General features: G+C 39.2%; 1 protein-coding gene across 1 annotated transcript; it reads right to left on the bottom strand.

The window, feature by feature from the left end:
- Window positions 1-339: 339 nt before the first annotated feature.
- LOC125517999 (Pentatricopeptide repeat (PPR) superfamily protein) lies at window positions 340-2,413 on the bottom strand. The gene has a single exon (XM_048682965.2). It carries the CDS (start codon window positions 2,205-2,207, stop codon window positions 1,014-1,016), a length of 1,194 nt encoding a protein of 397 aa, XP_048538922.1. The 5' UTR covers window positions 2,208-2,413; the 3' UTR covers window positions 340-1,013.
- Window positions 2,414-13,650: the final 11,237 nt, after the last annotated feature.

Genomic DNA, 13,650 nt, shown 5'->3' with positions numbered 1-13,650 from the left:
TTGGCAAAGTTAGTCACAAACCAAACAACCCCTAAGAACTTGGCCAGCTGCTTCCTCGCTGCCAGTAACTTCGTCTCCTTTCCTCAACAGCGCTAATTCCCCGGTACATCACATAAGTCTGTTCGGATAGGTAGAGATTAGACTCAAGTCCATCGAACGTGCAGATATTTTACTTCAGTTTTCCCAGTGCGTCCTACCTTGAGGAATTTTAGGTGGTTGAAACACATGAACCTGAAAGTCGGGTGGGTAATATGGACCTTTTCCTAGTTAAGAATCACTTGATACCACGGAGTTTGAACAAAATCTCCATTACTGAAACAATCATTGACATGGCCAATAGAAACCACAGACAAACATTATCGCGTTCCTTTTGGTAGTCCAGTTCCATCGTAAGATCATATTTTGAACAGAGAAATTCTACCAGCGAATAAGCCTTGCCAGTTGCCAGCAGTACCAGCGCATTTTCTTAAAGACTTTCCTGTGAATACAACATCGATCTTAATTTACACCTTGCTAGTCAGATGCTCACATATTTGATGATAATCCTGTGTCAGTTTCAGAAGCTATTTGAACCTCATTAGCAACTCATCAAGCACGAGCCATATATTCTCTCATGACTGAAGTACATGTAGGAGGACTGTGTGCTTCCTGTATGTGATCATCATGTGCTGTTTCATCAGCCTCTTGAATTTTGTCCTTGTCTGCTTGAAGAAATGACTTCCCCACACCTCTTGACACTTCACAATTTGACAACACTAACTCAGCAACTACCATGTCGCTAATGTCATAATCAAACACTTCCACTATGAGTGCACTAACTCAGCATCTCTCTGTAATGTTATAATCCTCCCCAAAACTGTCTTGTTGAGTTGCCAAGTCATATCTCATTTGCACTTCCCATCCACCAGGTGCTTATATCTTTCTTCAAAGCATACACTGCACTGAGTGTATGCCACCAGACTTGCCAAACAGCTTAAATGCTTCAAAATCCATTGCGCACTATATGGAACTAATTATACATTTTTTGATTCAGAGACGGAAACATCGAGTTCAACTGAACTATATCCAGGAAGCTTGTCGACTTTAACTTCCTTCATGAAGCCTCTTATTCTCTCTGCATCACCATACCTTCCAGCATCTGAATATATGTTTGCCAAGCTCATGTAGTAGCCGCTCTTTGCAGGAGACATGCTCATCAATCTCTTTGAAATCCGTTCAGCAGCATCCATTTCACCATGCACCCGGCAAGCTGCCAATACACTACCAAGGATAGCCTCGTCAGGCTGGCAAGGCATCTCCTCTATGAGATTTACTGCTTCAACAACACGGCCTGCCCTCCCTAACGCATCAGCCATGCAAGAGTAATGCTTCAGCTCACGGTTGATGCCCCGCTGTTTCATCTGCTCGAATATAGCATACGCTTTGTCCACCATGCCTGAATGCGCACAGGCCGACAGGGCGCCGAGAAAGGTGACCGAGTTCTGTTCCACTCCTTTGGCCACCATTTCATCGAAGAGCCTCAAAGCGACATCAGGACGCCCATTCAAACCATGGCCAACAATCAGAGCGCTCCACGAGATAACATCCCGCCTGGGCATCGCAGAAAATACGCGTTCGGCGAATTCAAGCTCGCCGCACTTGACGTACATGTCGACAAGCGCGTTCCCCAGAGACAGCGGCATCCCCAGGAACATCCGGACGCAGCACGCATGCACGCTTCTCCCATGGCGCCGCCACCCGAGCTGTCCACACGCGAGAAGAAGGCTGACCATGACCACGGCATCCAGCTGCACCTCGGCCACCACCATCCCCTGGAACAGCCGCAGAGCCTCCTCCGGCTGCCCACCCTGCGCGTACGCGGACAGCATGGACGTCCACAGAACGGCGTCCCTCTCGCGCATTCCGTCGAACAGCCTCCGCGCGTCGGGGAGGTTGGACATGCCCGCGTAGCACTGCACGAGCGCGGACGCCACGAAGAGGTTTCCGTGGGCGCCGAGCTTGACGGAGAGGGCGTGCGAGGAGGCGGCCAGGGCGGCGGATCCGGTGAGCGCGCAGCTGCGGAGGACCGGGGGCAGGGTGAAGTGGTCGGGCGGGAAGCCCCGCGCGAGCATGTCACGGAAGGCGAGGAGCGCCTGCGAGGGGCGGCCGGAGCGCGCGAGCGAGGCGACGAGGGTGTTGAAGGCGGCGAGCGTGGCGGGAGCCGGCATGCGGTGCGGCCGAGAGCGGTTAGCCAACGCGGCAACGCCGGTCGTCGTGTTTCGTCCGAACGGCGGAGCTTTCTGTCTCTCTCGTTTTTTCCTTTCTTTCTGACTGAGACCGAAGAGCGCCGAGTTTTTCCTGACGAAGGAGAAGTGGGCTCGCCAACTAAGCAGAATGGAGCTCCTTCTCTTTTCCGACCAACCGAAATCATTAAGCCAGGAGTACTTCTTCCAAATATCACTTTCACCTCCTCTTGTTACGACAAGTGCCGCAGTCGTAGCCTGAAAGTTTTTCCTTTTTCCATAGATCCGTTTATTTAAAACGTTTTATCTTCACGCGTCCAAAGCTCGAATCATTTTCATCGTTGGATTCATCGCGTCGACATCATCTTCAGAACTAACGAAAAAAAATTCACAAAAAAACAGACGTAAAATGCCGAACCGAGAGCACGCTTTTTTCCTTTCCGAAAGAGTCACAACTGTGCCTCTCGTAGATACAAACATGTGTCTCTCGCAGAAGCAAACCCGTATTTCTCGCGGAACGGAAAAAACCCGTTTCCGAGAGGCACAGCCATGCCTCTCGTCTGAGCAAATCCGTGCATCTCGCGGAAGCAAATCCGAGCCTCTCACAAAAAAAACACTTTTTTCTGTTTTTCGAGAAGCACGGCCATGCCTCTCTCAGAAAAAAAAATGCGTTTTTTCATTTTCGAGAAGCATGGCCATGCCTCTTGTGGAAGCAAAGCCATGCCTCTCTAGGAAGCAAATCCACGCCTCTTGCGGAAGCAAAAAATGTGATTTTTTGCGTAACAATTTTTTTTCTGAATTTTTTTTGTCCAAGAGTTAAGAAAGATCTGTAGAAAATCGAAAAGCAAAAAAAGCGAATTAAATATCTAAAAGCCAAAAATACGTGCGTGAAAAAAAATAGAAAGAGCGCACAGAGCGCAACACGTGACGGTGGCTAAGAGCGCGTCAAGTGATGCGCTCTCAACCATCCCAGGTGACCTTTAGGGAAGCTTCTGAACGAGTGCTCCTTAATTAGTTGCTTTCGCGACCAACATAATGAAGTTGGCGGAAGCTTCTTAGACTTTTGAATTGCTGGGTTTTTCTCATATTTATATGCTCGGCAGGAATGGAGAACACGGTTGGACATCAAATAATCCTAAAAAAAAAGTTGGACATCAAATAATCTTCAAAAAAAAGTTAGACATCAAATGTGGCATCAAAAAATGTTAGCCTTGAGGCGTTGGCATGTCGCGAGCGACTCACTTTGGCTACGGATCTCTGTCTTCAGAGATTGCATGTGGCATCGGACTAGCAGAATGTGGTGAACGACATTGTTATTGGACAAGGAGGGAAATATAAAGTCGTCATCAAGGAAATTTTAGCACTGAAATCTTCTTTTACTCTGTAAATTTTTTCCCATGAATATAGAGGCTCAAACCCACAATCTAACTAGGTTTGCATCTTCTTTAGACCAGGGTAGACACACTTGACTTGGTCTACCTCATGATGCAGTTTGTATTCCGTTGATTATCAATCAATAAAAACCTGGAGAGACATCAAATTTTCAACATATTTTTATTTAATAAAATTTCAGAGACCTCCAATGGGCAAGGCTACACCTCCTCGTTCATTATGAGTAATACTCGACCATGCCTCAAGAACGCTCCAGCTTTAAAAAAATGATCATGAAGTGTAAAAAATTGTTTGCGCAATTTTTAAAACTGTTCACAACGATCAAAAAAATGTTTGGTGCAAAATATTCAAATTTCGAAATTATATTTACGACATTATACATAAAAATCATGCAAATGTAATAAAATGTGTGATTAATTTATAATAAAATGTTAATACATTTTTAAAAATTCGTCACAGTTAGAAACAAAGTTCCCAGAATGTAAAACAATTTTCAAGGAATTTAGAAAAATTATCACGTCAAAAATATATTCATAAACAGTTAAGAAACGTTAGCATGTTTTACAAACTGTTCATGACATTTTTGAAAAATGCTCAATGTGCGTTTGAAAATGATAGCTGTGTCTTAAAAATGTTCAGTGTGCATTTAAAAATATTAACATTTATTTGGTAATGTACATCGTGTATTAGAAAAGTATTCAATGTGTATCTAAAAATGTTGAACCTGTATGAAAAAATTCGCCATGTATTTTTAACAAGTCGACATGTAATTAGTAAACCAAAAGTGGAATGGAACAGAAAAGTAAGAAAATTAAAACATAGTAAAAATGAAAACAAGAAAGACAAACAAACAATTGAAAAGTTAAAGAAACAAAAAACAAACGGAAGAAAACCGCATGGATGAGTCCAAATCCAACCACTACTCTACATGGACGGATTTCCTATTTGCCGCACCCTGCGGATAACAGTCGAGGCATCGCACACCCCGATCGATTGTATGGGCCGGCCCATCCAAGCGTTCGACCCACCGTTTGGACCTGATCTGTTCCGATTTTGCCTCAAAAAAAAAAACAGAACTGTTTCGGTTTAGGAATCTTCCAGAAGGCTCATACACACTTTCTTCTTCTAGTTTTTCGATTATGGTTTTTATTTTCCTTTTTTCTTGTTTAGTTTTTCTGTTTCTTTCTTCTCTTTTCTAGTTTCTTTTTTCATTCTTTATTGTTTTTTTAAATACAAATTTCAGCTGCAACCTAATCAAGAAATGTTCAAAATTTCAAATTCTGTTCACATTCTCAAAATTTATTCGTGTTTTGCGAAAAATGTTCTGAATTTCGGATTTTGTTCAAAAAAATTCTAATTATTCAAAATTCAGAGAATGTTTAGAATTTTCAAAAATCATATGTTTTTAAAAAATTGCTCACATTTTCAGAAAAATATTTAGAATTTCAAATTTTGTTCATAAGTTTCAGAATTTGTTCAGGTTTTCTAATTTTGTTCCCATTAAAAAAATGTTCATGTTTAAAAAAAGTTTTGTGTTTCATAAAGATTTCGTGTTTTTCTTTTTTTCTTTGAAAATAAATGTTGGCTTTTAATAAAACACTGAATTTTCAGAATTTGTTCGCAAATTAAAAAACTGTTCCTGTTTTCAAAAAATCTTCTGGAATTTATAAAGTGTTCGCGTTTTAAAAAAATCTTCAAGAGTTCAAATTTTTTCCCTGTTTTCAATTTTTGTTCAAAACTTCAAAATCTGTTGTGAATTCCAAAATGTTAACATTTTCCAATTTTTTCTTCACAGTTTTTAAAAAATGTTCATGTTTGTAAATTTGTGTTTGAATTTCGAAATATGTTCACATGTTTCAAAATTTCTTTAATATTTCAAAATTCTATTCACGCTTCCAAACATTGCAGAATTTTTTATATCTTTCTTCATATTTTCCAAGAGAATGATCGAAAACTCTGAAAAAAGATCGGATCTCCGTCTTTACATTCTTTAGTAGTTCGCGCTTATTCTCGCGGAGCGGCATAAAAAACTGGGAGCTGTACCCCAGATTCTAGTTTTCTCGCGAAGCAGCATATCATGGAGCTATCCCGTTTGGTTTGTGTTTTCTGGAGCAGAGCTGAATTTTAAGGAGAAGAGTAGTCCCAAACAGGCTCTCAATGTCAGTGTGACTTGCCAGCCCGAGTGGCTAGCGAGAATGCCTCCCGAGCTGGAGGTAAGGAGTTTGATTCCCTCCTCTGTCAGATTTTTCGCTATATTTTTACATCGCCACAACGCCTAAATGGGCCGGCCCAGTCGGGCCTCCGTGTGTGCGTCGCAGCGGCAATTTGCCGCAGAGCGCGTCACATAGGTGGTGCACGGAAGCTTTTCAGAGGGCGCCCCTATGTCTCGCTTTAAGCGAGCACCGGGGGACCCTTATGTCGGGGCTAGGCCAGATGTGCCGGCCCAGCCCCACAGGAGGCCACGGCCTGTTTTTTCTTTTCAGTTTTCGTTCTCGTTTTTTGCTCTATTTTTGTACATTTCTTTGTACTTTAAAATATTCCATATATATACAAAAAACACTCTTCAAAAACACATTAAAAAAATGTTGAACAAGTATTTGAAAAATATTGAACTTTTATCTTAAAATTTTGAATAAGTATTAAAAAATGTCTAACAAGTATTTGAAAAATATCAAATAATTATTATAAATTTTTGAATGAGTATTTGAAAAATTTTGAACAAGTATTTTAAATGTTGAATAAGTATTAAAAATGTTGAACAACTATTGAGAAAGGTTGAATAAGTATTAAAAAATATTGAACGACTATTTGAAAAATGTTAAACAAGTAATTGAAAAATGTTGAACAAATATTTGAAATATGTTGAATAAGCGTTGCAAAAATGTTGAACGTGTATAAAAAAATGTTGATTACGTATTAATTTTTTTCGACATATACAAAAATTTAGAGTGAAAACGAAAACAAACATAAGAAAAAACAAAAACAAAAAATAGAGAAGAAAAAAGGAAACCGAACAAAAGATAGAGTAGTGCAAAAAAGAACATAATAACCAAATAAAAACAAAATGTAAAAATGAATGAAAGAAAAAAGAAACAAAATAAAACAAAAAAGGAAAAATCGCGAAGAAAACGGCTGGAGTAGCCTCATGTAGTACGCGGCCCTACTTCTTATGAGGAAACAAACATGGTTTATTTTGATGGGTTACGAACTTGGGTGGAGTGGTTAGCGCGACGTTCGTCCTCCCTCAACCCGGCAATTCGACCCATGGGTCACGCCCATGGGCACCCGACCCAAATGGGTACGGTATGGGTCGTCATGTATGCCCATGGGTGCGACCCATGGGTAACCCAATTAGTTGTGGGTAGGGTATGGGCATAGATCTACGCCCATGGGTTACCCGATGGGCCACCCGATTAATATGAAATATGGGTCACATACACCCTTTCTTCATTTTTTCTTATCTTTTTTCAAACACCTATTCTTTTTCAAACACCTATTCAACATTTTTTTCAAACACCTATTCAACATTTTTTTCATCTTCGGGTTTTTTCATTTGTTTCTTCATTTTGTTCACTTTCCTTTTCCTTTGGTTTATTTTCTTCCTTTTTTATTTTCAGTTTTTGGATTTTCTTTGTTTCTTTGTGTTTTTCATTCTACCATTCTTATATACATGATCAACATTTTTTCAAATACTTGTTCAACATTTTTCAAATACTTATTAAACATTTTTCAAATACACGATCAACATTTTTTTCAAATACTTCTTTAACATTTTTCAAATACTTATTCAACATTGTGTATAGTTGCTCAACATTGTTTCAAATACTTATTCAACAGTTTTTTAAATACTTGTTCAATATTTTTCAAATGTTTTATGAAGAGTGTTTTCTATAATATATATTTAGAATATTTTAAAGTATAAAGAAAAGTACAAAATAAAACAAAAAAACATAAAGAAGAAGAAGAAAGGGGCTATGGCCTCCCGTGCTCGTAGACCGGCCCAGCTCGCTCGCCCCTTCAGCGAGTCCAAAGCCAGACTAGCTGAACGCGAGATAGGTGCGCCCTAGTCTTCACGACCTTCCCCGTGCGTGTAGGGCAGAGCCAGGAAACCAAACGTGTACCCACCGCAAGATATGGGCTAGCCTATTTTCATTTTTCTTTTCTTTTCTTCATTTATTTTCGATTTATTCATTTCTTTTTATTTAACTTTTAAATAATTTCTAAAATTTTAGTAAATTTAAAAAGTTTCTATTTAATAAATATTTGAAAGAAAAAAGTCAAGGACTTTGAAAATGTTAACGGAATTGAAAAAATGTTTGCGTATTCAAAAAATATTCATGATTTTGCAAGAAAAATCCTAAATTCATTTTTTTATATATTACAAAATGTGCACGAATCTGAATATTTCTATGAGTTTGAAAATGGTTTGCTAATTCAAAAGATATCTGTGGTTTTGATTTGTGTTATCCATGAATCTGAGAAATGCTTGTGAGTTAAACCTAATGTCCATGAATTCAATTTGCTAATTCCAAAAGAAATTAAGAATTTTTTAGAAACAAAATAAATTAAGCAAAGTTCACACTTTAAAAATGCTTAAATTTGAAAAATATTTCGAATTCAAACAATGTTCGTTAATTAAAATAATGAAATCACAAACTGAAAATACATTCATGAATTTGAAAAGAATGTTTGTGAGTTTGGAAATGTTTAGAATTGACAAAACTTCACACATTCAAAAATATTTCACTAATTTTAAAATTAAAAAGAGGAAGAAAAAAAATTGAAAACTAGAAGAAAATAAAACAGAAACGAAAAGAGGAAAAAAGGGAAAAAGAAAAAGAAGAAGAAAAAGAAAAAGAAGAAGAAAAAGAAAAAGAAGAAGGAACTCCTAAAAGAAGACGAGAAGAAAACATAGTTTTTGGAAAAATCTAATTGGATTGTTCCGAAACCTTCCTCATATCAAAAGGCACCAGCACATTAGTGGGCCTGCCCACCTAGATGCTCTACACATGTGGGGTGCGCATTTAGTCGACATTCCTTGCCCTACGCGGGGAATAGATTGCAAAAATTCTGCAATGATAGGTAAAATGCCGAAAAAAACTAAAAGTGGTACCCTAAGACCTTCTTGTCGCGGGCCCATATACGGTAACTGGTCACACTTTGTTGGTGTCCTGCACTAGGGTTTACTTACCATGTTAACTCCGGGTCAGATGGGCCGAGTCGAGGACCCCCTTTGCCGGTTCCGTCCTGGGCCATTTCGTGTAGCCCATGATACATACAAGAGAGATTCCACAAGACTTGGGCACAAGACAAGGGCTCCTGTTATCCTAGGCCTTCGATGCATACATAAACCGAGGCTTGGCTAGTCGATAGATCATTAGAGTCTTACAGAACAATCTCGTGGTAGATACATGTACTCTGTACTATACCGCAATATAATAAACACAAACAAGACATAGGGTATTATTATCTCTTCGAGAGAGCCCAAGCCTGGGTAAAATCCAGGTGTCTTATTACCATTGTTCCACGACGCCTAGCTTAGGATCCCTAATTAGAGATCTACCGGAATCGACTCTGACACACTTCCCTTGGTGATGACCCACAAGTATAGGGATCTATCGTAGTCCTTTCGATAAGTAAGAGTTTCGAACCCAACGAGGAGCAGAAGGAAATGACAAGCGGTTTTCAGCAAGGTATTCTCTGCAAGCACTGAAATTATACGTAACAGATAGTTGTGTGATAAGATAATTCGTAACGGGTAGCAAGTAATAAAAGTAAATAAGGTGCAGTAAGGTGGCCCGATCCTTTTTGTAGCAAAGGACAAGCCTGGAAGAACTCTTATATAAAGCAAAGTGCTCCTGAGGACACATAGGAATTGTTGTCAAGTTAGTTTTCGTCATGCTCATATGATTCGCGTTTGTTACTTTGATAATTTGATATGTGGGTGGACTGGTGCTTGGGGTGCTTCCCTTCCTTGGACAAGCCTCCCACTTATGATTAACCCCTCTCGCAAGCATCCGCAACTACGAAAGAAGAATTAAGATAAATCTAACCATAGCATGAAATATATGGATCCAAATCAACCCCTTACGAAGCAACGCATAAACTAGGGTTTAAGCTCATGTCACTCTAGCAACCCATCATCTACTTATTACTTCCCAATGCCTTCCCCTAGGCCCAAACAATGGTGAAGTGTCATGTAGTCTACATTCACATAACACCACTAGAGGAAAGACAACATACATCTCATCAAAATATCGAACGAATACCAAATTCACATGAGTACTTATAACAAGACTTCTCCCATGTCCTCAGGAAAAAACATAACTACTCACAAAACATATTTATGTTCATAATTAGAGGAGTATTAATTATCATTAAGGATCTGAACATATGATCTTCCACCAAATAAACCAACTAGCATCAACTATAAGGAGTAATCAACACTACTAGCAACCCACAGGTACCAATATGAGGTTTTGAGATATAGATCGGATACAAGAGATGAACTAGGGTTTGAGAGGAGATGGTGTTGGTGAAGATGTTGATGGAGATTGACCCCCTCTCGATGAGAGGATCATTGGTGATGACGATGGCTTCAATTTCCCCCTCCTGGAGGGAAGTTTCCCCGGCAGAACAGCTCCATCGGAGCCCTAGATTGGTTCTGCCCAAGTTCCGCCTTGAGACGGCGTCGCTTCATCTTGAAAGCTTCTCCTTATTTTTTCCAGGGCAAAACACACCATATAGCAGAAGATGGGCGCCGGGGGCCTGCTAGGGGGCCCACAAGGACGAGGGGCGCGCGCAGGGGGTAGGGCGCGCCCTTCACCCTTGTGGCTGGCTGGTGGCCCCCCTCTGGTACTTTATTCGCCCAATATTTTTTATATATTCCAAAAATATTCTCCGTTATGTTTCAGGACTTTTGGAGTTGTGTAGCATAGCTCTCTAATATTTGCTCCTTTTCCAGTCCAGAATTCCAACCGCCGACATTCTCCCTCTTCATGTAAACCTTATAAAATAAGAGAGAGAAAAGGCATAAGCATTGTGATATAATCTGTAATAATAGCCCAAAATGCAATAAATATCAATATAAAAGCATGATGCAAAATGGATGTATCAACTCCCCCAATCTTAGACCTCACTTGTCCTCAAGCGAAAGCCGACATCGAAAAATATGTCCGCATGTTTAGAGATAGAGGTGTCGATAAAATAAACTACGAACATGAGGGCATCATGATTATCTTTAGGACAGCAACATATATTGTCATATAATTTCTTATGCTAAAGTAACAATTCGTTCACAAGGTAAAATATGAATCAAAAACTTTATTGAAATCTAACAAACTATTATCTCAGTCATTGAAGCAATTGCAATTTATCATAACATTGGAAAGAGTCAATTTAAGAGCTTTTCAGCAAGTCCACATACTCAACTATCATTTAATCTTTCACAATTGCTAACACTCACGCAATACTTATGGGTTCAAAGCTTCAATCGGACACAGAGAAATATAGGGGCTTATAGTTTCGCGTCCCAACCTTTTACCTCAAGGGTAATGTCAACAATAATACTTTATGATAACCTACATCCAAGTGGATATCACCATGACTCTTGCAGAGGGAAAAATGTAAAAAGGAAAGGTGAAGATCACCATGACTCTTGTATAAGGGTAGAAGATAAAAGTAAAAGATAGGCCCTTCGCAGAGGGAAGCAGAGGTTGTCGTGTGCTTTTATGGTTGGATGCACAAAATCTTAATGCAAAGGAATGTCAATTTATATTGCCACTTGTGATAAAGACCTTTATTATGCAGTCTGTCGCTTTTATTTCTTCCATATCACAAGTTCGTATAAAGCTTATTTTCTTCACACTAATAGATCATACATATTTAGAGAGCAATTCTTATTGCTTGCATCAATGACAACTTACTTGAAGGATCTTGCTCAATCCATAGGTAGGTATGACAGACTCTCATGGCAAAATGGGTTTAAGGGATGTTTGGAAGCACAAGTAGTATATCTACTTGGTGCAAAGAATTTGGCTAGCATGATAGAGAAAGGCAAGCTCAACATGTTGGATGATCCATGACAATATAACTTCTATTCAGATATAAGCAAACATAACTCATTATGTTGTCTTCCTTGTCCAACATCAACTTTTTAGCATGTCATATTTTAATGAGTGCTCACAATTACAAAAGATGTCCAAGATAGTATATTTATATGTGAAGCCTCTCTTTCTTTATTACTTCCTATTAATTGCAACAATGACCAAAACTATGTTTGTCAACTCTCAACAAATTTTATTCATCATACTCTTTATATGTGAAGTCATTACTCTCCATAAGATCAATATATGATCTTTTTATATCCTTTTATTCTTTTCTTTAATTTTATTCCCTCAAGATCATAGCAAGAAAGCAAATCCCTCAACTCAAAACTACTCTTTTTATATATAACTCACGGACTCAATTACATAGATAGAGATCGAAACAAAACTCAAAGCTTGATCATACTAAAAACTTTATTCTAATAGATCAAGATATAACCAAAAGGATCAAACTAAGAAAAACGATAAAGGTAAAGATGTGATGGTGATCCGATACCGAGGCACCTCCCCCAAGCTTGGCAGTTGCCAAGGGGAGTGCCCATACCCATGTATTTATGTCTCTTTCTTCGGAGGTGGTAATGTGATATTCTTGGCGATGATGCCCCTTAGGATGCGATTCTCTTCCTCGAGCTTATTAGTTTTCTGCTTAAGATCCATTACTTCCTTGCGAAGTTTACCCGTGACGGCTAGAGCTCCATTCACCCATGGATGTTTCATAGCTGTGGGAGAAAAAGCAACACTCTTTTTCATATTTTCATAAGAGAGATATCTAGCATTAGGAGGAATGACCGAATTTGGTATTGTTGAACTCTGAAGTTCCTCCAGCATGAATCTAGTTTGAAGATGAGAGGTAGCTTCTTGATCCTCCTCCATGGCATCCACCCTTTTCAAGTCAGCATCCATCTCTTCCTCCGTTGATTGCTCGAAGTAGCCAGCTTCGCTTTATGCTCTTGGGCTCGGTGTCGGGTGAGATACCCGACTCTCCCCAACCGACTCTTGCGAAGACATCTTGCTCTAAATATGTTGCAAAAACAACTTAAAACAAAAACAGAGGATTCTGTTGTGGTACGGTGGTCAAAACCTTTGGGTGATTATATAATGAATTTTTTATCGACCAAAAGAAGTATCGTGCAAGAAAACGGAGTTCGAAGGGCACACGAAGTGGCCACAAGGACAGGAGGCACGCCCTCCACCCTTGTGGTGGACTCGTGTCTCTTTCGGACTACTTTTAATTTTCCTAATTTTTTAAATATTCCAAAACAGAGAAAAATTGCTATTAGAACAGTTTTGGAGTCGGTTTACTTACCGTACCACGTACCTATGCCTTTTCGGAGTCTGAAACATTCTGGAAAGTGTCCCTTATGTACTCCTCCGGGGTTACGGTATCAATTATATTGGTCTCAACATTTATGGGGGTACCTAAAATATAATGCTTGATTCTTTGACTGTTTACCACCTTCAGATTTGTGCCTTCGGCGTTGTTGATTTTTATGGCATCGGAACAATAGACCTCCTCGATAATGTAAGGGCCTGCCCATTTAGAGAGAAGTTTCCTGCAAAAAAATCTTAAACGAGAGTTGTATAACAAAACATGATCACCTACATTAAACTCACGCTTTTGTATCCTTTTGTCATGCCATCTTTTAACTTTTTCTTTAAACAACATGGCATTCTCATGGGCTTGGGTTTTCCATTCATCAAGTAAGCTAATGTCAAATAATCTCTTCTCACTGGCAAGTTTGAAATCATAGTTGAGCTCTTTAATAGCCCAATATGCCTTATGTTCTAGTTCAAGAGGTAAGCGACATGCTTTTCCATAAACCATTTTATACGGAGACATACCCATAAGATTCTTATAAGCAGTTCTATAAACCCATAATGCATCATCAAGTTTCTTAGACCAATTCTTTCTAGATCTATTAACAGTCTTT

This window comes from Triticum urartu, chromosome 1A (genome assembly GCF_056163025.1).
Source record: "Triticum urartu cultivar PI428250 chromosome 1A, HENAU_Tu73, whole genome shotgun sequence".
In the NCBI taxonomy this organism is placed as follows: domain Eukaryota; kingdom Viridiplantae; phylum Streptophyta; class Magnoliopsida; order Poales; family Poaceae; genus Triticum; species Triticum urartu.
Note: the sequence above shows the minus strand (reverse complement) of the source record. Positions and strands in the feature narration are given on the sequence as shown.

What these genes read in the sequence shown, in the direction of transcription:
- LOC125517999 (XM_048682965.2), bottom strand. Translation starts at nt 2,207, where the DNA reads ATGCCGGCTCCCGCCACGCTCGCCGCCTTCAACACCCTCGTCGCCTCG.